The 25,326-nt window shown below is 52.4% G+C and overlaps 7 protein-coding genes across 7 annotated transcripts, besides 3 other annotated features; 1 reads left to right on the top strand and 6 right to left on the bottom strand.

Annotated features, from left to right (window-relative positions):
* Nucleotides 1-252: 252 nt before the first annotated feature.
* Nucleotides 253-2,231, bottom strand: hemA (5-aminolevulinic acid synthase HemA; the record flags this gene model as incomplete). The annotated part of the gene is made up of 2 exons (XM_001266010.1): nt 253-1,829; nt 1,886-2,231. The coding sequence occupies 2 exons, from the start codon at nt 2,229-2,231 to the stop codon at nt 253-255; spliced, it is 1,923 nt and encodes a 640-aa protein (XP_001266011.1).
* A 306-nt stretch (nt 2,232-2,537) lies between these two features.
* Nucleotides 2,538-2,569: a microsatellite.
* An 826-nt stretch (nt 2,570-3,395) lies between these two features.
* Nucleotides 3,396-8,728, bottom strand: ino80 (chromatin-remodeling ATPase INO80; the record flags this gene model as incomplete). Its single annotated transcript, XM_001266011.1, has 4 exons — nt 3,396-3,601; nt 3,668-7,487; nt 7,548-8,114; nt 8,195-8,728. The coding sequence occupies 4 exons, from the start codon at nt 8,726-8,728 to the stop codon at nt 3,396-3,398; spliced, it is 5,127 nt and encodes a 1,708-aa protein (XP_001266012.1).
* Nucleotides 8,729-9,340: 612 nt separating this feature from the next.
* Nucleotides 9,341-9,384: a microsatellite.
* Nucleotides 9,385-11,491: 2,107 nt separating this feature from the next.
* Nucleotides 11,492-11,513: a microsatellite.
* Nucleotides 11,514-11,544: 31 nt separating this feature from the next.
* On the top strand, nt 11,545-12,700 carry NFIA_036880 (zinc-dependent alcohol dehydrogenase; the record flags this gene model as incomplete). The annotated part of the gene is made up of 3 exons (XM_001266012.1): nt 11,545-12,195; nt 12,247-12,601; nt 12,654-12,700. The coding sequence occupies 3 exons, from the start codon at nt 11,545-11,547 to the stop codon at nt 12,698-12,700; spliced, it is 1,053 nt and encodes a 350-aa protein (XP_001266013.1).
* Nucleotides 12,701-12,946: 246 nt separating this feature from the next.
* Nucleotides 12,947-14,964, bottom strand: NFIA_036890 (putative GABA permease; the record flags this gene model as incomplete). The annotated part of the gene is made up of 6 exons (XM_001266013.1): nt 12,947-13,125; nt 13,182-13,653; nt 13,710-14,242; nt 14,304-14,451; nt 14,512-14,558; nt 14,889-14,964. 6 exons carry the CDS (start codon nt 14,962-14,964, stop codon nt 12,947-12,949), a joined length of 1,455 nt encoding a protein of 484 aa, XP_001266014.1.
* Nucleotides 14,965-15,965: 1,001 nt separating this feature from the next.
* On the bottom strand, nt 15,966-18,381 carry NFIA_036900 (bifunctional K:H/Na:H antiporter NHX1; the record flags this gene model as incomplete). The annotated part of the gene is made up of 5 exons (XM_001266014.1): nt 15,966-17,182; nt 17,233-17,892; nt 17,963-18,112; nt 18,176-18,208; nt 18,339-18,381. The coding sequence occupies 5 exons, from the start codon at nt 18,379-18,381 to the stop codon at nt 15,966-15,968; spliced, it is 2,103 nt and encodes a 700-aa protein (XP_001266015.1).
* A 405-nt stretch (nt 18,382-18,786) lies between these two features.
* NFIA_036910 (putative sucrose transporter) lies at nt 18,787-20,896 on the bottom strand (the record flags this gene model as incomplete). Its single annotated transcript, XM_001266015.1, has 4 exons — nt 18,787-20,126; nt 20,186-20,507; nt 20,585-20,624; nt 20,700-20,896. 4 exons carry the CDS (start codon nt 20,894-20,896, stop codon nt 18,787-18,789), a joined length of 1,899 nt encoding a protein of 632 aa, XP_001266016.1.
* Nucleotides 20,897-22,237: 1,341 nt separating this feature from the next.
* On the bottom strand, nt 22,238-24,612 carry steA (sexual development transcription factor SteA; the record flags this gene model as incomplete). The annotated part of the gene is made up of 5 exons (XM_001266016.1): nt 22,238-22,487; nt 22,542-22,625; nt 22,741-24,261; nt 24,327-24,426; nt 24,513-24,612. 5 exons carry the CDS (start codon nt 24,610-24,612, stop codon nt 22,238-22,240), a joined length of 2,055 nt encoding a protein of 684 aa, XP_001266017.1.
* Between the last annotated feature and the right edge of the window lie 714 nt (nt 24,613-25,326).

Genomic DNA, 25,326 nt, shown 5'->3' on the forward strand with positions numbered 1-25,326 from the left:
AGGTAGAGACTGGCTCTGAATTGATCTATCGAACCCAAAGTGCGGTAATGACAGACTGGTTCGGATTTATGTGCGGATGTTCCTCATATAAGGAGTTGAATACATACAAGTGCATGTACTACTGAGGACAAGGTAATATTGCCAATGAGCAGAATATCAGAATCACACCCAAACCCACGACCTAGATCACTAGGTGTAAGGTGGTTGAATTATATATGAAAGACACTACCCGATCATAAGGCAGCGACCTGTCTATGCAGCCACGCCAACGGGGATGGAGGCAGCAGGGGCCGCAGCAGGATGGATGGGAGCGGCGGTTTGCATGCGAGGCGCCTGCTGGAACTCACGCTCGACCGCCTGCTCCAGAGACTCGTACTCGATCAGGCCGAGCTGTGCGTCCTTCCAGATGGGCTGGTTCTGTTCCTCGGCGCCTTCGACACCCACACCGACAAATCCACCCTGGGCTGCCCAGTCACTGCTGCGCTTGATGCCCAGATCGTTCCAGACCGCCTGGACGGCCTGAACCAGGTGGTCGCGGTGCTCCTTGACGTGTCCCGGAGTGGGGGTGATGCGCAGGCGCTCCTCACCGCGAGGCACGGTCGGGTAGTTGATCGCCTGGACGTAGATTCCGTGCTCCTCCAGCAGCTTGTCCGAGGCCTTCTTGGCAAGCTCGGCATCACCAACCAGAAGAGGTACGATATGAGAGGGGTTCGGAATCACGGGGATATCCATTTCCTTCAGTGCCTTCTTCACGGCCCGAGTGTGCAACTGCTGCAGCACACGGTCGCCCTTGTGACGTGCCTGGTACTGGATGGCCGTGTTGGCTCCGGCCATTGTCGCCGGAGGCAGCGAGGTCGTGAAGATGAATCCGGGAGCGAGGGAACGGATGGTATCCACCATAGCCGCAGAGCCGGCAATGTAGCCTCCGACACACCCATACGCCTTGCCCAGAGTACCGGTGATGATGTCTACGCGGTCCATCACCGTTCCCTTGGTGGAGCGAGGGTTGGGGGTGTCCTGAGAGGCATAGATCTCGTAGTCGAGATGTTCTGCGACACCAGCCCCGTGAGGGCCGTACATACCCACGGCATGGACCTCATCCAAAAAGGTAATGGCGCCGTACTTGTCGGCGAGGTCACAGATAGCCTCAATTGGGGCAATGGACCCGCACATACTGTAAACGGATTCGAACGCGATGATCTTGGGCACATGCAATGGCAGAGACGCCAGCTTATGCTCCAGATCGACTAGGTCGTTGTGCTTGAACACCATTTTCTTGGCGCCAGAGTGACGGATACCCTGAATCATCGATGCATGGTTCAGGCTGTCCGACAGGATGACACAGTCGGGCATCTTGCTTCCCAGTGTCGCGAGCGTGGCATCGTTGGCAACAAAGCACGAGCTGAAAACCAGCGCCGCTTCCTTGCCGTGTAGGTTGGCGAGCGTGTTCTCCAGAGCCACGGCATGCTTGTTGTGTCCCGAGATATTGCGAGTACCACCGGCGCCGGCTCCGTAGGTATCCAGAGTCTCGTGCATGGTGGCCAACACTTCCGGGTTGCGGCCCATTCCCAGATAGTCATTCGAGCACCACACGGTCACCCGCTCTTCCACCGAGGCGGTGTGAGCACGGGGGAATTCCTTGGCGAGACGATTGATGTTGTTGAAGTAGCGGTAGGACTTGTCCTTGTGCTTCTTCTCCAGTTCACCCTGGTAGAAAGCATTGTAGTTGAATGGAGCGGAGGCGGGAGCCTCAGGACGGGGACCGGCAACCGCCGCGGGAGAAGTGGCCAGTGGGGTCTTGCCTTTGCCGTTGCCAAAGGTGGGTTGGACTGTTCAGAATCAATTAGCTATATATCTTCAATCTATTGGCTGAGAAAGTACGCACGTCTGTCGGTGTTCTTGTATAGATCAGGGCTGAGATTGGCGCCATTGCCTCCAGTACTGTGCAGCGCTCTTCTGGTCTGAGTGGGACGGAAATGCTTGCTGCTCATTCCCGGCACACCAGCGGCAGAGGAGGTGAACCTCTTGGCGCCAGCCATGCGGGCACTCTGGACAGCCAGGGCCTTGCTCATCACAGGGCAACGACGAGCGATGACCTGGAGGTTCGACATGGTACCTCCGCCGGGACTCATGCTGGGACGGGTAGCCGTGGCGAGAGTACGCAGAGCGGTGGGAGAGGTGCGCTTGAGGAACGGGCACATCGCCCGAGACTGCTGGAGAAGAGACTCCATGGTGACGGCAGCGAGCGAGCAGAGACTCGTCGAGGCGGGAATTGGTTTGGTGGTGTTGAGGGAGAAGGTAGATACCAAGGGGAAAAAAAAAGTCGAATTGGGAGGAGGGAAGATGAGAGAAGAGAAATACGAAAGGAATAAAATAAAGCAGAATCTTGTGGCTTTCACAGACACTACTTTTTCCAGACGCCGATGCAGGAGATTGGATCCAGTCGTGGCCGAGTATAAGGCAGGCCGCAGAACAGATGCAGAAACCGAGAAAAAGAACCCGGAGGATGACTAAAAGCCAAAGTGTGACTCGGCCGTTGCCTCATTGCCTCAGTGCCTCAGTGCCTCAGTCACCGATTGGGGGACTGTGCGGCACTGCGGGAGGGGGAGACCATGCCGCTAAGCCTGTTCGGGCAATATACACCTGCAGGTGGCTGCTAATACGCAGCATGTGATTGGCTGGTAATGAAGATTGAAAGACTCGACGGAATTACCGTAGCCGTATGATACGATACTGGGGAAAGGGTGAGTAAAATGGTAAAATAAGGTAAAGTACGGTAAACGAAACACCCGCGGCATATGGTCGGAATCCTCCACGGGGGCCGAGGAAGTATCCTCACGTATTCCATTCCGTCTTCGGAGTGCTACGACATAATGATGATGACCTCGACTTTTTCATGGAACTCATACCGACTTTTTGTAATCGTCCAAGTAATGGACACAAAGCAAGGGAGAATCTTTCACTTCAGCTGAAGCCCATCCCGGTATCCATCGTGGCAAACCATGGCCAAGGAACAGAACACCACAGGTCCCGAGTCATAACCGTATCGCCAATCCGGACAAAATAATGAATGGACAAAAATAAGAACAGATGAAGGAAATCCAGCCGCATACAGCCGCATGCTCGTCTATTGCATTGTCAATCTCAATCAGCTTATCTTCTCTTTGCTTTTCATCTCACATCATCCCCTCCAGCCGTCTTTCACAAAAAGTGTCAGGTAGATTAGAGAAACAAAAGTTGACATGTTAATACAAGGCAGAAACAACAAGCTGCCGCGAACAATAAGAACAAATCCATCAAAATCACAGTAGTCTCTCAAAAAAACGCCGTAGCCCCGTTCAGTCATGCGGGTAGGTACCGAGTAATGTCTGGATCGGTCATAGTTGGTGTGCACATCAACTTTCCAGTCCACCGTCACCATCAATCAGTCGCAAACGCTCCGTGGTCGTCTTGGCTCGCTTCGACGATCCCTTGCCGGTGCCGCGTCCACGTCCTCGCTTGGGAACAGGTGTCGACGAGGGTGTGCCAAAGTTATCCGCAGTTGAAACAGGCGTTGCCGCCCCCGAAGGCTTCGCGCTGATATCATCAAAGTTTCCTTCTCCTGTAGTAGAAAAGAAAAAGTAAGCCTCCTATCATAAATGAAAACAAATTGGGAGTCGCGCCATACCTTCGTGATACATGTCGTCAAGTGTAAGATCCTTCTTTCTCTTTTGCGCCGCCTTCTTGCCTCCTTTGCCAGCGCCAAACACCTCACCGCGGTCTAGCGCTTCCTTCTCCTTCTGCTCAATCAGTTCGGCCTGCTCATCATCCGCCAGCCACATGGCGATATCCTTGGTCCGACTCTCGCGGTTGCGAGTGTTGAAGTCAACTCCGCCGGCCGCACCGCCCGAAATGACAACGCGCTGCACCTCTTCTTTCTGCAGGGCTCGCTTGCGGATTCGCTCTTCGATGGTGCCGCGCGTGATGAGCCGGTAGACGGTCACCTGTCGGGTCTGTCCGAGACGATGCGCTCGATCCATAGCCTGCGAGTCAATGGTCGGGTTCCAATCCGAATCGTAGAAAATGACCGTGTCGGCGGCAGTCAGGTTGATACCCAGACCACCAGCACGGGTCGACAAGAGGAACACAAAGATCTCGGGTCGTTGTTGAAAATCGGCCACGGTGTCACGACGGTCCTCGAGTTTCGTGCTTCCGTCCAAGCGGCAGTATTTGTAGTTGCGGTAGGTGAGATACTCTTCCATCAAATCAATCATGCGCGTCATCTGGAAGTACAGCAGCACACGGTGACCGCCCGCCTTGAGTTCACGTAAAAGTTCGTCCAGTTTGGCCAACTTGCCCGAATCGGTGACGAAACGCCGCATGGATGGAACTTCAATGTGCGTGTATCGCCCCTTGGTGGATATCGGCTTCGGCAGCATGGGTGGAAGCGAGAACGGGGCGGGGTCCAACTTCTTCTCGAGGATCTGCTGCTCCATCTGTCTAGAAGGCGTGCTAAAGAGGGCATGACGAACGGAGACGTTGAAAAAGCTATCCTGGGTTTCCCTGAGGGCCACTTGACCAGAGCAGGAGATGGTGATCGGAGGCGCCGATGCCGCAGGGCTCGCGCTGGGTTCAATCACGTCTAGGCCTTCGCGTTCGAACGTAACCTCGGAGACATTCATCAAATCCCGCATGTAGCCTTCCACGGTAACGTTGCGGACAGCCTGGCGATCGTTCCGCTGGACAATATTGAAGAGGGAATGAGGAAGCACAGACTTCGATGTTTGCTCGTCCTCTTCATCATCGTAGATGACATTCAGGCGAGACAGTCTGTTGCTCTGGCCACGACGGCGCACCGCCCGCTCGAAGACGCCGAGATGGGACTGCTCGTACGCCTCATTGATGGAGGTGTCGGCGAACCGCAGGAACGAAAAGCCACCATCCTCGTCGATGCTGCGTTTGATATTCTCCGGGGTGAAAATGTTCATCAAGTGCTGCAGGTATTTGCCTCGGAAACCAGCCTGTTCATTGCCCGGCCCAGCCATGTCAACACGACCGCTGGAGCTGCATAAAAGGCGCGGTAGGCTGTACTCAATCAGATTGCGCGTCGAGTAGCGGACATCCACATTCTGTCCCTCGCGGACGAACGAGGCGGTCTCTGCAAAATATCCGACTGAGAACGGTGACTTTGTCTCTGCCCGCTCGAACAGGTCGGGGTGGTTGCAGACTTTCCGGAACTGCATGACCAAGTTCATCAGTGTCGTGCTGTCGGCTTCATCGCCAACAGCGGCCTTCTCAATGAGGTCCATGATGCTGACGCGGTTCCGCAAGTTGGCGTAGTAGGCCCGCTGTCTATACGTCAGGTCGCAGAATACATCCTTCTCAACTTTGTCTCCAAGTTCTTGCTGGACGTGTTTCTTCACGCGACGAAGCATGAATGGTTTCAGAATCATGTGCAACCGCCGGAGCTGGTCCTCGTTAAGTTTGGTATTACTTTGAGCGTGAGACTCAATGTCCTTGGAGAACCACTCGCTGAATTCATCGTGAGAGTCAAACAAGGTCGGCATAATGAAATGCAACAGGGCCCACAATTCCTGCATGTTATTCTGAATCGGGGTACCAGTGAGCAGAAGACGGTTTCGGCAGTGAAATCCGAGCAGGTTCTTCCACCGCGAACTTTGAGACGACTTGATGGCCTGGGCTTCGTCGAGAATCATGTACTGCCACTTGACTTTCTGGAAGTACTGCGAATCGAGGACGACAAGCTGATACGATGTCACAAGGACATGGAACTCTGACTCTTTGGTGTAAGTGATGTGCTTGCGGTCCCAGAACTTCCGGAGAACCTTGCGATCTTTCGCCGAACCCCAGTAAGGCAGCACCTTGATATCAGGAACAAACTTGGTGATCTCCTGCTGCCAGTTATGCAGTGTCGATGCTGGCGCAATGACCAGGAACGGGCCCCAGATGTTGTGAACCTCAGCCAAGTATGCCATGACCGATATAGACTGGATGGTCTTACCCAGACCCATCTCGTCGGCCAAAATACCGTTGATACCTTGCTCGTACAAATTGACAAGCCAGTTCAGACCCTTCAGCTGGTATTCCTTGAGCTTGGCCGTAAGCATCTTGGGCTGGGAGATTTCGATATCGCCCAAACTCGTGGGGTTCTGGAAGTTCAGTTCGCCCTCGTCGAGAGCAGCCATTGGGTTCTCTTCAGCATTGAAGGCACGTGCCCGCTCCTGAGCTTCTTTGACGGCGTTCTGGGCATTAGCCATGGCTGCCTGCCGCAGAGCCGTCTCATCTTCCGCGTCGAAATCCAGGTCCTCAAAATTGGTGACTTTGGTGCCCACATCGGCGACGCTAGGCGGCAGATCAATGGTGTGGTCGGCCTTGCCAGGTTGGATGGTCTCATCTGAGCCGTCGACAGCGGTATCCCCAGAAGAATCTGCTCCGGCGCCTTTGATCTTTCGACCAATGAAGTGAGAATACAGTTCAGTCTGGGAGATCAAGAAATTCAGCTTGCGCTTCTGACGATTGGCTTCACGCTCTGCTTCTGCCTTCTTGGCGGACTCGATCTCCTGTTTCTCGGCGAGACGACGCAGATCACGCTCCTCGCGCTCGTTGCGCTTCCAGAAGGACATCATTTCACGCATCGTGCGTTTGGCGCGGGCTTGCGTGTCTTTCATGCTCTTGTTCGTACGCTCTTGCCATTTGCGAGACTGCTTACTGGCAAGCTGAGCAGTCTTCCGCAAGTTTTCCTGACGCGTGCTAAGAGAAAGGGTCTTGATGCGATAGACCTTGGGGATGTCTTTCCGGGCAATATCCCGCCAGATCTGTTCATATATCTGGTTGTAACCCTTCGACTCGAATGTGGACACGGGCGAAGGCGTGGGTTCTTTGGAACGTGCACCCTTGGCCTCCTTCTTGAGGGTCTCCTTTCTCGGATCTTCCTTGGGAGCGAGAGGCAAGGGCTCGTCATTCTCCATGGCAGCATAAGCAGCCTCGGCCGCATCCTTCTCGGCCTGCTTCTGCTCCTTGGATTTCTTCGGCCGTGAGGTCCCCGAGCGTCCAGACTTGCGCCTGGACGGGGAGCTGCGACCGATGTGGAATGAGCTGGTAGTGCCTCCTTCCAGATTAGGAGCAAGCGGCGTGACCTCTCCGATTTCCTCCGGCGATGTGACACCTTCGAGAGCTCGCTTGGTCGATTTGATCTTTCTCTGGGCCCTTTCAGCTTCGCGGAGGAATTTGGCCTTCTCGGCGGCATCGTTGGCCTTATTTGCCTTGCGCTCGGCTTCAAGCTTCTTCTGCATTTCCAAACGCACCGTATTCTCACGCCGCCGCTTCCGCTGCATGTCCTTCTTGCGTTCCTTTTCGTCCTGAATTTCCTTCGCCTGAACTTCAGCGATGACCGACGCTTCGTTTGCGGCCCGGAATCGATCCACTCCCGCGTTTGCCTGCTTCTCGAAAGTTTTACCGAGCTTGACAAGAAAATCGTGACGGCGACGCTGTCTTTGCATTAGTACTTTGATATCTCAGATGTGGAAAGATGTGACTTAGAGGCCTACCTTGCGCCTGATGCCCTCGGCTTTTTCCGCATCTAAAGCCCTTTTCTTGCTCTTCACGATGTAGCCGTCATACTCCGCCTCAAAGCCAGGCGACTCGACATCGCTCTTGTCGGCATTGTCAATCTCCGCGATGATCTTGTTGATGGTTTCAGCATCTCGCTCTGTTAATGTCTTGCGGTTGGAGACCCGAGCGGCTTTTGTCGGTTCGAAAGCACCGTTAGCAGATGCAACAGGAAGCGCTTCGGCGGATTTGGGTTCTTGTTCCGCATTCCGACGACGTTTTTCGGCGCCCGGCTTCTTCTCAAGTCGGGGTAAGGCTGCGGGGGAGATGGGCTCCGGCTCCTTAACTTTAAGTTGGGAGGTAGGTGGAAGACCGTGCGTCACTGGAGGTGGTGTGAGTCTTCTCCTTGCTGGCACTGGGGCAAGGGCTGGTGGTGGGGGCGTGATTGTGGTTGCCGGGGCCGGTAGGGCTTCTGGAAGGGAAGGCTGCTTTTTAGGGGAGCTCTCTTCAGTCGGACCTGAAAGAATGCTGGCGAATGACATGGGGTCGGCAGCGCGAGCATGTTTCTAGATAAACGAAATAAAAACTCAGTAAACATACTCATCTCACATTTTCGTTTCCTATACTGATCATAGTGAGGACATACCGTTTCTCTAGGGGGAGAAGCCGGCCGGGGCTCTCGCATCATTGATGACGAGTATCCAGGAGCACCATTTCCTCCGATGGGGTACAGTGGTTCCGTCTCTTTCTTTGGAGGCGATTGTGATAGGCTTTCCAGGCGAGCCGATGGATGGGCGTGAGACGAAGTGGAGTGGTTATAGGGGGATGCGCCGTTGCTGGACATCATTGATGCTGAATATGGCCTTGGTAATGAAAACTGCGGCGTCCCTGCCGACGAATGTGCCTGATACTGCGAAGAAGGCTCCGAATGATGCCCTGGCGGAGGAGCACCACCGTTTAATGGAGGTAGCGTAGCTGGTAAGGGCGAAGGCGCATGTGAGTAATGGGGACTCCGAGACAGTGACGGCTGTGGAGCGAAAGCCGGCGGTGTCTGCGGAGGGTGCTGCTGGTACTGATCATTGTTGGGATAGTATGAACGATTCTTATTCGGAGGAGAATAGACGGGAAAACGAGGTTGCTGCGTCGGAGACTGAGGATTGTAAGGCGGAGCCCCCGTCATGATGGCCGCGTGTGCCGGAGAACGCGGCGGCGAATATTCGAATACAACAGGGGCAGCGATAAGGCAGTTGAAGTTCGAAAAGGCGTCTTGGTCAAGTGAACATTGAACAGGGCCGGTCGTCCAAGCGAGAGAAGGGTGGAGAGGAAAGGTATCTTTCTAGAAGGGACGGGCAATCACGCGTTTCGCACCTGTCGCGGCGGTTTCAACTGCTTGAATGAAGGATTAGCTCCGAGACAGGGTATGGTATAAGAAAAGATGAATTCGAAGGTTGAATTCAGGAAATGGATCGGCGGTTCATACAAGACAGGTTGTAAAGCGGGAAGATGAGTTGGAAGGGAGAGAAGGGGAGAGACAAATGGGATTAGAAGAGGTTGCCTCACCGTTTTGACAGAAACCTCTCGGGAGAATAGAATGAAGGCGAGCTCTTTGTGGATGTTGGACCAAACCAACAAACTCCCGTCAGCGCCAGAGTGGCTCAGGCTCGGATGCGATGGAAAACGAGCACCCGTCTGTGGTTCTCCCAAATGGGGAATTGACACTGTGGTGCGGCTGACGGAGCTTGTGGACAAGGGAAAAGGGAAACAAGTGGGATGGAGAAGTGGGAGATGTAGGTGATGAGATGAAGATGGAATAGATGATGGAGATAGATATGGAGATGGAGGATATAGAAAAGAAAGGGTCGATGGTGGAGGGAAGGAAGGAATAGTTAGTGAATGATGTTGATGATGATAATGATGCTGCTGTTGGATCTTCGAAGTGGTCGTTCCAGCCTTTTCCCCCCTTTGCCCAAGTTTTCTCTCTGCCCTCTCTTCACTTGACTTTACTTTGTTCCTCTTCTTCCTCTTTCGTCGCTTTTTTGGGCCTGTCCGCGATCCGTACACGTACAGCCTGGCGGTATGTGTATTGGGATTACGTACGCCACTGATCCTAGGTACCTAGGCCGATCGATTCGATCTTCACTCGCCAAGATTTTGCAAGCATCAACCTATAGGTTGCACTTTGATGAAGCACTCGAGAGATTGACAGTGTTGGAAAATGGAATAATCTGAAAGTGCTTAAGGACAGTGACTATAAGAGTCTGCTTCCATTTTGTCACTGTCAACCTGCCCTTGCGCGATATTCACTACTCCAGATTAAGGTATTCAATGCCAAGCCTATGGGTCCGATACCGGTAATTACAATGTCGAAACATCAAGGTCATGGTCACAACTTACATAGCCATTGAATTTAATTGCACTAATAGCATTATTCTCTGATAGGAGTCAGAATACTCCGTACTATCTGTAGAATCTATCTGTAGATGCGATGTGTCTCTGTTGTAAAAGATCGTCTGATACCCCGCGCAGGGGTACCAAAATTGCCTATTCATACGAATGATGTCCGTTGTCATCTCAAACCGCAGAGGCCTTGCCAAGTACGATTTCCCAAGGACTGCTGGAGAAGGTCTAGAGGACCCTAGCAATGGCTTGACACCACGCACTATGCTGCTTTGCAGGTCGATGATTAATGGCATTCATCTTTCTCTCTTCCATGGAATTCCTGCGTCCATTGCCCTTCGGTGAGGACCAATGACCATATTGAAGTAGACGCGGTTGTTGCGCAGCCACCCGTCTATGCGTCGGAGCTGGGGAAACACAAGGGACTAAGACACCTAGGAGGTGCATGGTCCTGGCGCTCCCTGTATGCGCGAATTAAAAGGTACAGGCTGTTGAGGCCTGCCTTGTTCTTTACTGTGTACGTACTTTTGCTGTACATCGGCCTGGTGATCCTCATGGACGGATTATTTTCGTCGACTTCAATATCCCTATACTAAGGATACGGAGAGATTGATTCTATTGCCTCCTAATATAAGTGTTCAGAAGCTACTGAGGTCTTGTTGTCTCGTCATCTCATAGGACTTATTATCCCATAGGCATTGCATGCCTGAGGCAGCCGCATTCAATCTTGCAACGATACGACGGAGATTGCATCGCCAAATATCTCCCTTTGCTGGTCATATATGTAACCATTGAATCTATCATCTCACCTTGAGTTAATATATCATATCGTAGGATTAGTTCGCCTCCCACTCCCTCCTCCATCAGTCATGCCATGATCTTACGGTCTACCCGACACTGCCAGTTCCGAGACTGTTGCATGTCTGTAGAGTCAACTTTAATTCAGATTCGACTGTCATTGATTCCCTCAGGGTACATGGTACCTGGACTCTTGCATTGACACTGGCTGCTGGAAAGTCCCAGTTGCAGCAATCTGGAGAAACGACGAGCTCTTAATGTGATGAGATCGTGCAGCCATCCACCGACCGGTCCCGAGGATAGGTAGATATGGCCTGATCCAGGCAGACTGCAAGCTGGAAATTGTTGGATAGATCTTCAGAACCAGGTGTGTGTCTCCAGATGAAGAAGTCTCTGACGTCTCTGCTGCCCCATTACGTTCCGAACAGTCGGAGAGCATGGGGAATAAGCAGCTCACCGTGCATCTCAGTGGGCCCATTCGCTTGTCGCCTCATCTTCCCTGCTCATCCTGCTTCTGTATAGCCCCTGCTGTCATTCATGAGACAACTGGCCTTCCATGGATGAATTTAACGACGTCACTGTCTGATTCGGATGTAACAATGGACCACCTGATTCCTTACTTTCCTCTACCTCGAGCCACTGTGAGAACCTTTCCATGAAGTTATAAGAACCACCCGGAGATCTAGCTGTTTACTCGACAGATTTGCTTCTAAAAAATCTTTCTTACCTCATTCACCGGGCAATCGTCTTTTTTTTTTTTTTTTTTTTTTCGGACGGTTGCAGCTTGAGACACCAATCAGCATGACAATCCCAGACAAGCAATGGGCCCAGGTGGTCGAAAAGAAGGGCAGTCCACCGATCTACAAGGAGATACCCGTGCCCAAACCCGGTCCTGATGAAATTCTTGTCAAGATTCATTACTCAGGTGTCTGTCACACAGATCTGCATGCCATGAAGGGCGACTGGCCCCTCCCGCTGAAATTGCCTCTTGTCGGAGGCCATGAGGGTGCCGGGGTAGTTGTGGCCAAAGGCGAGCTGGTGACTGGCTTCGAGATTGGCGATCACGCAGGTATCAAGTGGTTGAACGGGTCCTGCATGGAATGTGAATTCTGCAAGCAGTCTGAAGAGCCTCTCTGTCCCCACGCAACCATGTCCGGCTACACGGTCGACGGCACGTTCCAGCAATACTGTGTCGCCAAAGCCACTCATGCCTCCAACATCCCCAAGGACGTCCCCCTCGATGCGGCAGCTCCAATCCTCTGTGCGGGTCTCACGGTCTACAAGGGCCTGAAAGAATCTGGCGCTCGCCCGGGGCAGACAGTCGCGATCGTGGGCGCAGGAGGAGGCCTAGGCTCTCTCGCCCAGCAATACGCCAAAGCGATGGGATTGCGAGTCGTAGCGATCGACGGCGGCGATGAGAAGCGAGAAATGTGCGAGAAACTCGGTGCAGAGGTAAGAGGCCTGCATTTTCTGCACGTACCTAACTAACCTCTCCCGCAACAGGCCTACATCGACTTTACCATATCCAAGAACGTCGTCGAGGACGTCAAAGCCGCCACCCCGGGGGGACTCGGCGCCCACGCCGTCCTCCTACTCGCCGTCTCGGAGAAGCCCTTCCAGCAAGCTACGGATTACGTCCGCTCGCGCGGTACTATCGTCGCGATCGGCATGCCCGCAGAAGCATACCTGAAAGCACCCGTGTTCAACACCGTGATCAAGATGATCACCATCAAGGGCAGCTACGTGGGGAACCGGCAGGATGGTGTCGAGGCGATTGACTTCTTCGCCAGGGGGCTCATCAATGCGCCGTTCAAGAAAGCGCCGTTGAAGGATCTTCCGCGTATATTTGAGCTGATGGGTTAGTCCTTCTCTTATCCTGTTCAGATTCGTCGCTGACAACCCTGTAATAGAACAAGGCAAGATCGCTGGTCGATACGTTCTTGAAATACCTGAGTGAAGCAGAAGATCTGCAGACAACAGCGGTTGACGATTGACGTGCCGAATGTCTGGACAATGCGTACAGAAACACTATGCTCCTTCCTATCTACTGTACAGGGAAGTGACGTGTATCTAACCCTTAGTAAATTGACACTCACCTCTGCCTTCCCAGCCTGCAAATCGGCAGTACATGTAATGCAACTCGAACAGCCAACTGGTTAATAACAAGAAGCAACTACGATCTACAAGTAGATACAGGTCCCCTTCAATTGACACCCTTCTCCCCATCCAACCCCTCCAGATTCGTCTCCGAAGGAGTAGACGACGACTGTCCAACAGTCGCCTGCGGACCCTTGTAGAACTTGCGCGCATACAGCAGATAATACAACAGCGCACCACCCCAAAGCGCACCGTTGATGACAACAGTATAGTTCATATCCTCAGCTTTCAAATTTGTCAGCACAATGCGTTTTATCTACCTGAAGAAAAGAAAGACTTACGAGTTGGACCGGGTCCCAGGGTGGGAAACATGCACAAGACGATCGCGAAGAAGAGATACACGATGGCCGTGACGGCGATAGGCTTGCTCAGCCGGCCCGTGTAGAATTCCCCCGGCTGGAAGCGCTCGCCGCCCCAGACGAGCCGCGCAAAGATGGGGGTCAGCCAGGCGAGATCGTTGCCCGCGACGGCGAGAGAGAAAAGAGCGTTTGAGGCGGCGCTGTTGATGAGGCAGAGCAGACCGATGATGATGGCGGCTGCGACGACGCCCCAGATCATGCGGACGGGCTGGTAGCGGATGCGTTTGCTGACGTGCCGGAAGAAGGAGGAGAAAGGGAGGGCGCCGTCGCGGGAGAAGGCCCAGCTCTGTCGGGAGGCTGCGAGGACGAGACTCAGGCCCATGAAGAACTGAACGATGGCGACAACGGCCATGAAGCCCAGTGCACCGGGTTTGCCGAGTGCGTCGTAGTAGATCTGGCGGTCATCAGCTCGGGCTTCGGGTGTGTGCTTTACGGCGTATACAAGCTTACCTGTGCCATCGGTTGACCAAAAGCAGTCCCCAGCACTTTCTCCAGGTTGGTATCCATCACGGCTGCTATAACTGCAAGAGACAGAAACCCCAGGATGCCACACAGCCCGATCGACCAGAGGATACCGAGTGGTACGGCACGTGTGGCATGAGTAGCCTCCTCGCTCATATGAACGCAGGAATCAAAGGCGCCAATGGTCCAGATAGGCGAGAGCCACGCAAGCATAAACGCCCAGCCCGCTGGCCATGTGGTCAGGTTATCAATATGCCCGAAGACATAGGAACCCGGGTTCACCGGTCCGCCGTTCATCGCCTTGCCAATCGGGAGCGCAATCACGGTTGCTACCACGAGCCCGATGTTGCTGACGATGCAGAGCGTCTGGATCTTCGGCATGATGCGCGCAAAGAACGTGGTGATCAACCCGTGTACAACGACACAAGCGACGTATGTGGCATACACGACTGGGCGGGAAGCAGTCCACTCCCCATCGCGGGCAATGGAAACGAGCGAGAGCAACATGGTCGCAAACCCATCTACATCTTGTGCGTCAGCATACGCCTCAGTTACCAGCAGACCGGGGGAGGCTGCACGTACAATCGATCGAGCAGACACCACCCACAAGGCCGATGGTATTGCTGTATCCAACGACAAAACTCAGCGGATTCTTCCATTTCTCGTCGCTGAAATAATGCGTCCAAAAATAAAGACCGCCAGCGGTTGGCATCGCGGATGCCAGATCAGCCTATGAAGAAACGGACAATCAGTCCCGAGCCATCAAATCTGTACACAGTCAAACACGTACCATAGCCAGGCCAACGATAAAGATGAACACGCTTGCAACGAGCCATCCTATAGAGAGAGTCAATACCGCTGAATGAATGCATCCACAGACAGTGACCCAAAGCTCTTACCCTGTCACTGGTCAGCGAACACTTCAAAATTCACATTGCAACTCATGGAAATAGTTTACCCAGACCATGCCCACTGGGCCCGCAGGCAACGAGAACGACAAGGTGGATGCAATGGAGGGTAACAATCCCATGATGCTAAACGCAACCGCAAAGATCTGGGTAGTGGAGTAGTGTCGTCGAAGCTCCTGTTTGTACCCCAGCGTCGCTGGAAGAATCAATATCCATCAGCAGCATATTCTCATTGTGGATGATACACCATGCCACACACCGAGTAACTCCATGTCGCCAGGCTCGACAGCAATATCAGGATCGACTGTCTGCGCAGCCTTGGACTTGACATCCATAGCTCGAGTCTTTTCCGCCACGGCTTGGTGAATGAAGTGAGATAGGAGGAGTCAACAATACGAGAGAAACGTGAAGCTGTAGATTAGCAAGAAAGGTCATTGAAGTTGATCCATCACGTAGGTGTATCTATATTCTATGTCCATCTGATATGCACACGACCGACGGTAGAGATACAAGAGAATTGAGTTTTGATAAGGAGGGGTGTACATCCTATGATCCCTTGCATGGGGTTGCATTCACCCAATGTCTGATAAGGAAGTATTCATCATCTCAGCCATAATGTCGTCGTCATATCGTCCTCTTGTGCGGGGTTGTTCAACAGCTGAGCTAAAGGCACGGGAAGTCAAGGGAGCCAATCTCAGCAACTCGATGTTTGTGTCACTGTGGTAGTGGCGACGGCTGAATTCTGATATCAGTTAGTTACCTATCGCGAGCGAAACAATCTGACACGGAGAGCGCATCCAATCCCGGCGCTTCATGGCGCTGATAAGAGCCTAGAGCGTGCGTCAGCTCAGAAACTTGAAGATGGCTTGAGTTGACTCTTAAGCGACGATGAGGAGAAAAGCGAAAGTCAGCGCGAGTTTTGCCTACTCGGAACTGGTCGCCAGGGCTTCCGAGGCTCAGCGCTGCCCTGCTTATCAGTACGTTCAATAATATCATGATAAGATTGATGATATCTTCTACGCCGTACCAGAAGTCTATCTCAAGGACAGAAGGGGACAAAGAGGGAAGTCGGGGCCTCTCTACTATCGTGTATCCATTGCGTCTAAACCACAAGCCCTCCCTACAGGGTTCCAGACCCAATCAAATGCAAAATATGAAGCCACGGGCGTGAATGGAGCCCAGTTCCAATATACAAGACGAGTCTGCGCAATTGAGCCCGAGCTCCTACCATCTATGAGCAGGCCAAGACTGCAGAGCGACAAACAAAGAAGAATCAAATGAAGAGAAACACCGGAAAATCACATAACAAAACATTAAGTATACATGACATCGTGCCTCAAACGGCACCTGGGCCCTTGTGGTTTGACTGATCTAGAAGCAACCGCGGCTTGATAAAGTCCTCGTCCAGCTGTCGGAACCAGGCGGCATGATCGCGAGATGGTCCACCCGAGAACAGATCACGAAGAGCTTCCCTCGCACTCAGCCCTGTCTCTCTCCTTGCGGGTGACGCTCTGCTCGAAGGAGCAGCTTGTGAAGGCATCAGATTCTGTGCCTGTGACGGTGACCGCCGCATTCTAGAAGCCGCAGTCGGCGCAGAGGGGGGTAGATCGTCGTCAGATGCACCATCATCGATATCCAGATCAAAGGCATCAACTTGGTCCGGCTCTGACGCTCCTCGGCCGCGCCCAACGGCTCTCAGGCCGAATTCATCCTCACTAGCAGCACTGCTATCGCTGTGCATTCCAGCCCCGTTCCCGAGAAGCGTGGCCGTCGATGATTTATCGCGCGCATCCTTGCTACTGTAGGCATTAGAATACATCCGTCCATGGCCCCGAGTCGACGGGGGTGGGCTAGGACGGCGGTTGTTGCCACTGGAATAGCTGCCAGTCCTGTCACCGAGACCTGCTCGCTGTATCCCGTCCAGAGGGATGGTAGAATCAGTGCGTCGGGGCGTATACCCCAGGCCAGTGTCGGAGCGTTTGTAATAGGTACCACCATGGGTGACCTCGATGTCGAATTCATCATCGGACTCGATCTCCTCGACCACACCGGTGCGAATCCCCAGAATCTCCAGCATGCGAGCAGTCGTACCTCCGAAGATGATGACGGTCAACACGACGACAACCAAGACTGTGGCACGCAACGCCGGCGCGTTCACCCCTGTAAGCCCCGCGGCCAGCGCAACCCCCACAGCTCCGCGCAGGCCTGCCCAGAATAGCATTGCTTGATGGGCGAAGGGCAGCTCGTCCGCGACTTCCAGCCCGTGACGGCGTGCCCTGTACCGAATGAACCAGTTGATTGCCTTCGACAACGGGAACACTGCCAGGTAACGAGCAAGGCAGATGCCGAAGACGGCGACCAGAATGAACAGAGGCTTAAACTGTAAATTCGTTTCGACGAACAAATCAAGACCCAGATAGATGAAGATGAAGTTCTCCGACAATTGTGCCATGACCTGGAAGAGGTATTTGGTGGTCAACTGCGTCCGCCGCGACATGTTGTAGTAGGCGTAGTGTTTCATCGTGATACCACAAAACAGAAGAGAGACGATGCCTAAGCCTGTCAGTTACCGGGACGCTGGAGGAAGTTGCAAAGACACTCACCGGATAGATGGACACCGTTCGAAAAGAAGTAGCTGGCATATGCGACGAGGACAATCAGGCAGCTTTCGATTTTAGGCATGCGACGAACGTGTGTGTATTTCAGCCCCAGTGCGGTCATGATTCCGACAATCATGCCCACCAGCATACTACCAAAGAAGACAAGCAGAAAGAGTCCGATAGCTTCAAAGAGATTGAGGATCGTCAGCGAGCCAGCGTCACTTTCCGCATACTTCTGCGCTGTCTCGAACAAGACAATGGCAATGGCATCGTTCAAAATCGACTCGCCAAAAATGACCGTGTAAAGCTTGGGCTCGACTTTGTAGATGTTGAAAATGGCCAAGATCGTCACCGGATCCGTCGCAGAGAGCGTGGCCCCAACAGATATAGCCTCGACGAAAGAGATGTTCAGACCGTCCAACGGGATCCGTGTCCAGATGAAAAGCACCAAACCCAGCACAATCGCGGAGATGAAGGTCCCCGCGAAAGCAAAGGTGAGTATAGTGCCGATGTTGCGGAAGAAATTCGCCTGATGTAACTCGTAGCCCGAGGCCAAAATGATAGGAGGAAGGAGGAGGTTGAAAAAGAACTGATAGTCGAAAGTGACGCTGTCTTGTATAGGCGACTCGGGACTCAGTCGGATAATCAACCCGACAAACATACCTACGTTAATGCGCATGAGCGACCGCCGACTCTCCCGGGAGATAAAAAGCAGAAATAAAGTCGAACGTACCAGCAAAGATCGACAGAACCGTTTCATGAACCGCTTGGATCTTCTTTTGTTGCAGTATATAACTCGTAAACAAGGCAAACATCAACAGCATGATCAGGATGAAAAGAGCCCAGGAGCTGAAGAACTCCTTCTTTCCGGCTTCAGGAGCATCTGGAATAGTTCATCAGCAACCGACCCCAGAGGTTTCTGAATATAAGAGATCAACGCGCGTACCATCATCGGGCTCGTCCGAGTCGGCGACTCTCCCTGCAGAACAAAGACAACAGGTTAGCCACGGCACTATCACTATGACATGATCCATAACGGAACTGTTTTGCGTCGAAGGGCAGCAAATAATCATAGGGACAGATAATCAAAGCATCAATGAAGGACGTACGAATGAGCTGGTGAAGGACGTCGCCCATCAGTTGGCTCGCCATTATGAAGTGCACACAACCACTAAGCGGTTAACCCCAGCTGCGAGTCTCTGACGCCAAACCAAGGCGCACATAATAATAACTGACAGATGCGGTGCAAGAAGGACAAACCACAAATGAAACGAAGTATTAGTGGCAAGGTGAAATGTTGCGATGGGAAGATAGATGGAGCAGGTAAAGTAACGTACCTTGGTTTGGGGACAGATAACCGTCAATGTTGGAGACATCCCGCCCGCAGCCAAGACCGATATCCAAAGGCTTGTCGGAGACAGCCTCCCATCATTAACATCTCAAAATTTGTAGATTTGGTCTTGGATAAAAAGGATTTGTAACAAAAATGAGATTTATAGTGTAATGTACCTATATATGGAGACAAATACCCGACTACGAGATCATGGAACATTCAATTTACGCCGCGCGATCCCCAAGGCGACTTGCCAGCCAGGCCGCAACTAAAGCAGCGCATCCTCCAAATCTAAGCACCCATCCAACACTGTCATCCCAGGGCTCTCCCCTAGGCTTCTGGAAGGCCTTGAAGATAGCGCTACTAATCAAGCTTGAAAAGATCTGGGGCGCAGACACTGCCACGTTATGGAGTCCGAGAATGATGCCCGCTTGGGCAAGATTTTCCTCCTCGTTCTTGACCTTGGCGCGTCGCGGTCGAGCACCGTTCTCTAGATCTTCGTCGTAATCAGCACCATCACCGTTCTCACCAGCGACATTCGCAGCGGTATAATGTTCAGGAGGTACTTCCATCTCTGCCTGATGCCGCCGAGTCCGACGCTCCGCATCAATGCGGGACACCTCCGCGGAGATCAGGGCAAAGGGAGCCCATAGAGTCAAGGCCCACGAAATGCCCACAAGTCCAATAACCGCCGATCCAGCCTGATAAGAGGAGATGAGAAAGGTGCTGAACATGCAGACCGCGAACAGGATGTGAGATATAAGCCATGCCCGGCGCAGCGTCAGCCCAGGTATCTGCAGCTTCGATAACCATGTCGATTCATCCCCACTTCCAGTTGGCTTACCGCTGGTTGGTTCTAAGGCGGGTTCTGAGGCGACGCCGACGGGCAGACTTGAGATTGACATCCTTCTGGATAGACAGGGTTCGTTCTCCTCTGGAGTATCCGGATAAGCCTGCTCCGGCCTTGTGATCGGCCTGTATGTCGGGACAACAAAGAGCGGCAAGATCATATTAGCAATAAACGAGATTATCGCGTAAATCAAAAGTGCAAACGTTCCAATCCGAGTTGCTTCTTCCCAAGCCTTATTAATGTCATCCTCGGATAAGTTCGGATGCTGATCGAAGATGGGATTGACATAGAGCTGCCCTATGTATGTCGTTGCGTAGAATAGAAACGGAAACCAGCCAACCCAGGCAGCAAGCTGAACCTCGCAAACCTTGGCGATCTGCGGAGGTAGAAACTTGATCGACTTGAACACTTGCCGAAAAAAGCCAACAAGTCCTTGACTATCTTCGGACGGTGGTCCTTCGAGCCTTGGGTCTCGCTCATGGATATAAGAACAGCTGATGCTCAGCGTGATAGCGAGCGCCAGTGAGGACAATGCACAGAGCACCTTGAACTGAGTATTTCCGAAAAAGGGGAAAATTTTGGGCAGATCGAGGTACCCAAAAATGTATCCAAGGATATTGCCCACCCCGGTAAGCCGACTAGCCCAAGCGTTCGCCGATTCCTGCTGATGAGCGGGAGCATTATCAACGATGAATGCTCGAATACCTGCCTGAACTGTACGGAAACATTACCATCCGCGCCAACTGACAGCGGTTTGGAGATCATGTGCTTACCAGTATTGATGGCGAAATCTAGACAGTACATCAGAACGGTCGCTAGAAAGATTATTGTCGTCCGAGTCCCATCAGAGGCCGGATCGACACCGAATATCCGGAGAAACCCTCCAACAATCTCTTGCACCCATGCAAGCGCAAGGAGGGCCACAATGGTCGCCGCAGCACCAACAATCATAAAAGGCTTTCTTTTACCCCATGATATCCGACAGTTATCGCTCCGAATGCCGATGTACGGTTGCACAAGTGTGCCGGTCAGGGGTCCCGCGATCCAGACAAAGGCAAGCAGAGCCTTGCTCATTCCAAGGGACAGAAGGTAAGGCTGCATATTTATCAAACCATCAGACGCTGTCTTCGTGTAACAAAGTATCGCCTTAAGGTGAACACTCGACCACCTACCGATCCATTCGATAGCTCCACCGACCACACAACCTGCAAACTAAACCATCACGTCAATATCGCCGCGACGTCGAAAAGAGGGAAAATACCCCCAGAGCTATGGGGACGCACATACCCAACAATACACAGCGTCAACAGGAACAGATACCAGCTACTCTTCGTCTCCGCGAAATTCCCCGAGTGATCACCCCGGGGAGCTCCATGACGCCTTTGGCTGACTGTTATTGAGTCCACAACATCATCATCGTCCGTACGGTTAGGCCCCACTAGGGGAGAAAACTCGTCCGCGACGCGGTCATCCGTCGCCGACATCGATATGATATCACTGCTGCGAAATGTATGCGACAAGGCTAGGATACCGACTTTCTCTGTGAACACAAGGCTATCCCGCGCCCAAGGAGTGGGACTGCCAAAGACAGCGATGGCAAGCAAAGAAGGACAGTGCTAGGCTGGTGGGAGCGAATCGTGAATGGTAATATGGCGGAAGTCTGGGGTAACCCGGAGACAATAGCTTGTTATCTGGAGTTAAGGGACGAGAACTTATTGCGGGTTCGCTAGGACGGGAGCATGCCGGCAAAACGTTATGGAATTACGAAATTAAGCTATTTGCATCAAGATAGCCAGCAAAAATGAACCAGAAATACCATCAATCAAAGCAAAAAGGAGGTCGCTCCTGCTGGCTGGTGATCTCGTGTCTTGTAGACTTGGACCGACGTCAGCAGACGATGCACGTGACTCAGCCCGATGATCTAGATTTGGCAACCAATTGAACTAGCACAGCTGGTAGCTGGTCGAATGATGCGCCATAGTGACTGGGAAGACTCTGCAGGATTGGCGTAGGGTCGGTTTAATCTGCAGGTGTCCAACACAAGGACATAATAAGCGATTTGCCATTGATATGCTGCGATCTATGTACTCATCTGATCCACTAAATTTCAAACGTAAGCTCCATCTCGCGGACGGAGGTCTATGATTTGGGTTGCGGTCACATCCCAGACTGGCAAGCAGAATTGATGGTCCGAACATGATACCCCACAAAATTTCCTCAAAAGCTGTACGCCGGTTCTGACCCAGCCCGCATCGCGCATTACCTTCCGTTTCGATCTTCCAAATTCCATACCAAAGGGGGGAAAGAGTAATACAGACAAAACCCAACTCTCGAACATAGCACACAATGACAAAAGAGAGATAGACAGAAAAGAAATGTCATACATGAGAAACTGGCTGAAGTCGCGTGTCCATAGTGTCAGTTCGCAAGAATCAGGCTGTACGAACAAAATGGAAGCCAGGCCAGCGGCAACCGTGATACAGAGCCCTAGTACAAACACTACCTGATAGGCAGTTATCGCGTGGATGAAAAACCGCACACATCAGCGCACAAATCCACATAGGACTCAAACAGAGGGCCTCCAAAAAAGTTTTCGATGTGCATCATGAAAGTGATCGAAACATTTCAAATTCGACATTCACGTCACGCTCAAGTAGCCCGCCAGCCTGCTGCAGGTTGGGGACCATTGAGTAACGTGAGGCAGGAAACGCTGTGTCTGGCCAAGGGCCAAGCGTAGGAAGGGATGAAACACTTGGTTAAATTAGAGGGTCATAGCCATATACACGCAAGTGGTCAAATTCCGTTTTCATTCCCAGAGCAGTCGCTCAGATTTGCTGCTGCAGGAGCTGAGGAGCGATCATGTGGGGAGCCATCATGCTCGGCATCGAAGAGGTCAACGACATTGTCGAAGGCATCGATGTCATGCCCACGACATTGACCATAGAACTGGGTATAGCTTCGCCAGGCGATGATTCTCGGTCTGATCCAAGTTCGTTCTCCTCGTTTTCAAGGTCTTCGTCGTGTGCAGGAAGTGGTTGCTGGCCATCCTGTTGAGCCTCGTGGATACGACGATGTCTGCAAGGGAAAAATGAGACAATGTCTATAACGTAAGGCGGTGCTAATACTTACTGCGCAAGATTGTCGGAGCGGGAGAAGGCTTTATTGCAGTAAGGACAGGGATAAGGCCGCTCTTGTGTGTGGGTGCGCACATGCCTGGGCGCTTAAGTGTTAGTCGGCGGCTACAACAAGTAGGGCAAAAGAACATCCTGCAGACAGTCCCAGAGCGGTCGAATGAACAGAGATTTGGAGATCAAAATACGCAACTCACCGTTTGAGATGTTCCAATCGCTTGAAAAGCCGCCCGCACGATGGAATCGGACACGAATGAGACTTCTGAGGATATGGTCCTAGCTCCATCATTGTAGCGCTTCGGGCGCGGCGAACGGGGCCAGGAGCGAATCGCTCCACTTTATTTGAAACACTGTTCTGCACAGCTGCCTCATACGCTTCCCCATTGGGAAGCGTGACCAGGTCATCCTGATGGCCCGTCATCTGATGATTCGACTCAGGATTTTCGTCGACATTTGAGAGCGGGGTCCCGTTGCGGGACATCTCGTGCAACAAATTTCTTTGTGGAAGAACTGCAGGAGCATATCCGTTTGCGACATGGTTGGAAGCTTCATGTGTTTCCTCCCCTTCTGCTGCCGGCGCCACAGAATTTGAGACGGAACGTCGGAGATCACTCGGCCTATGGGCGGCATACGCAATCTGCTGAGATGGTGCGGATGTCGTTTGGGCGTGCCCATTAGCCGCGACACTCGGTGGGATTGAGGAGCGACGACGACGTTGCTTGTACGTTGGAGACCCCTCAATCACCGAATATACGTTCGAATGGTATGTCCTGGCAGGCATCGGGTAAGGAGCGCTTGCTAGATTTGACGGCGGTAGCTGCATCATAGGATTGAAGGCGGCTGCAGAAGTAATGTCAGGAATCGCAGTGTAGAGACCAGTGTCCTCGTTTGCGATATAAGCCGGTTCAGGCCCAAGTGGAACGCTGTGCTGTGGTGGGGTGACGGGTTCGAACGATAAGCCGCGGTTGCTGTAGTCTTCGTACTGTGAGGAAACAAAGGACGGTGCGGGCGAATACTCGACAACAAAACTAGGCATGGAAGCATGCCGCTGGTGTATGCGAATCGGGATGCCATTGCGATCATATTGGATCTGCCCGTAGTCGGGCTCGCGCTTAATTATGGCCTGGGTCAGGGGATGAGCCATGGGCATCGTACTGTACATCGCCTGATTGCCAGCATCGTCTTGGAGAACTGGCATCGCGGGAGGAGCCATCTGGGCAGCCATCTGGGGAGGAGGCATTGCGTCAACAGTCCGAACAATTGGGGAGTTGGACTGGCCAAAAGTCGTACCCGCGTGGAAGGATGATGAATTTGCTTGTTGTGCCTTTGTCAGTTGCTCATACAACGACTGCGACGAGTCAAATTCAAACGACAAGGCCGGCTCGCTGACCGCAAGAGTGGTCGCCTCCTGCCCCATCTTCTCCCTCTTCAGGTCACGTTCCAGCGCATCGAGGAATAGCCTATCGTGTGGCACGCTGTACCAGTAGAATACCTTCTGCTTCTTCTGTGTCCTGATGCAGTTGTTCTTATAGAGAAAATCGAGAAAGGGGCTTTTGGGTTCTTCGAGTGTCGCATCGGTGCCGGCTTTCAGATTTCGAAGGTCGGAGAAAATACCCTCCTCAAACTTCTTCGAGTTTTTGACCGGACGGCCAAAGGCTTGAAAACGAAAGGCGAGGCATCGGACGATATCAGTGCCGGAGATGTGGAACAGATTGTTCCTGCCACTAATCAGCCTACCAAATCCACCTTTCTAGCTTTTGGGAACTCGGCAATCTAGACTAACCAGAGAACGCAGGAAATATAATCGCCGGTGGGCAGTAGAAATCGGCGAATCAGTTGGTCCCTTGGCCAGTCTACGGGCGCCGAAAGAAGGAAGTACTTCACTATTAGGTTGTCAGCGAGCGTTCAATAGTCTCACAAGTAAGAAGCAAAGGTTTCGCAAATTAAAAGTAGCAGATCATCGACTTACGATTGTCAACCTGTTGAAGCGCGACTTGCGCATCGTGAGGGAGACTTTGCTGCGCTTCGCTCGACAACATAAACGTCTCCGGTTTTTGCGGGGGTGCCATTTGGGCACCATGTTGAGTATACATTTTCGCTTTTGTGAAAGCAGTAACCTGCGGATAATCGTCAGCCGAGCGCCGGAGATTATAGGTCTGACGGCATTAGGCCCAAAGATGCCATTCGTATTTGAATGAAAGGATTGGTGTCATGGGTTTTAGTGAAACAGACATCAAAGGAAGCGGGTATACGCACACTCAAACAACTTGCCTTAAAATGGCTCTCGACTGAAAGAGATCGATAGGAAACAAAGAATACAGTTGAAAAGGATCAATCAAAAAAGAAAACGAGTGTGTATGAAATAATGGCCGCGGTCGAATGCGAAACGCAGCAATTATCCAGACACAGTAAAGAGAGTACCAGCCTCCCAGGACAAGGAACAGTTGTTGGCGCTGACGATGCTATACTCGCCAACAAAGAAGGGGGAACACCGAGGCGGGAGTGTGATATCAGATAAAAATGAGGGCTTATGGAGAGTTGAGGTGGGCCAGCCCAATTTCAATTCTCTTTGAATGATAACTTCTCGCACGGCGAAAATGAAAGGAAAAGAAACGAAGGAGGTTTGATGCGAGTTGGATGGGGAGAGGAGGGGAAAGGGGGGGAAGAAAGGGAGAGAGTAAGATGGCTGAAGAATGAGGTAGGTCTTCCAGGTCCTTTTTGACAGTGTTGTTGGATATGAGAGGACGTGATTTCAAGCAAGACTGGCCGGCTGGCGTAGTGAC

Source organism: Aspergillus fischeri, genomic scaffold (genome assembly GCF_000149645.3).
Source record: "Aspergillus fischeri NRRL 181 1099437636247 genomic scaffold, whole genome shotgun sequence".
NCBI classification, from domain to species: Eukaryota; Fungi; Ascomycota; class Eurotiomycetes; order Eurotiales; family Aspergillaceae; genus Aspergillus; species Aspergillus fischeri.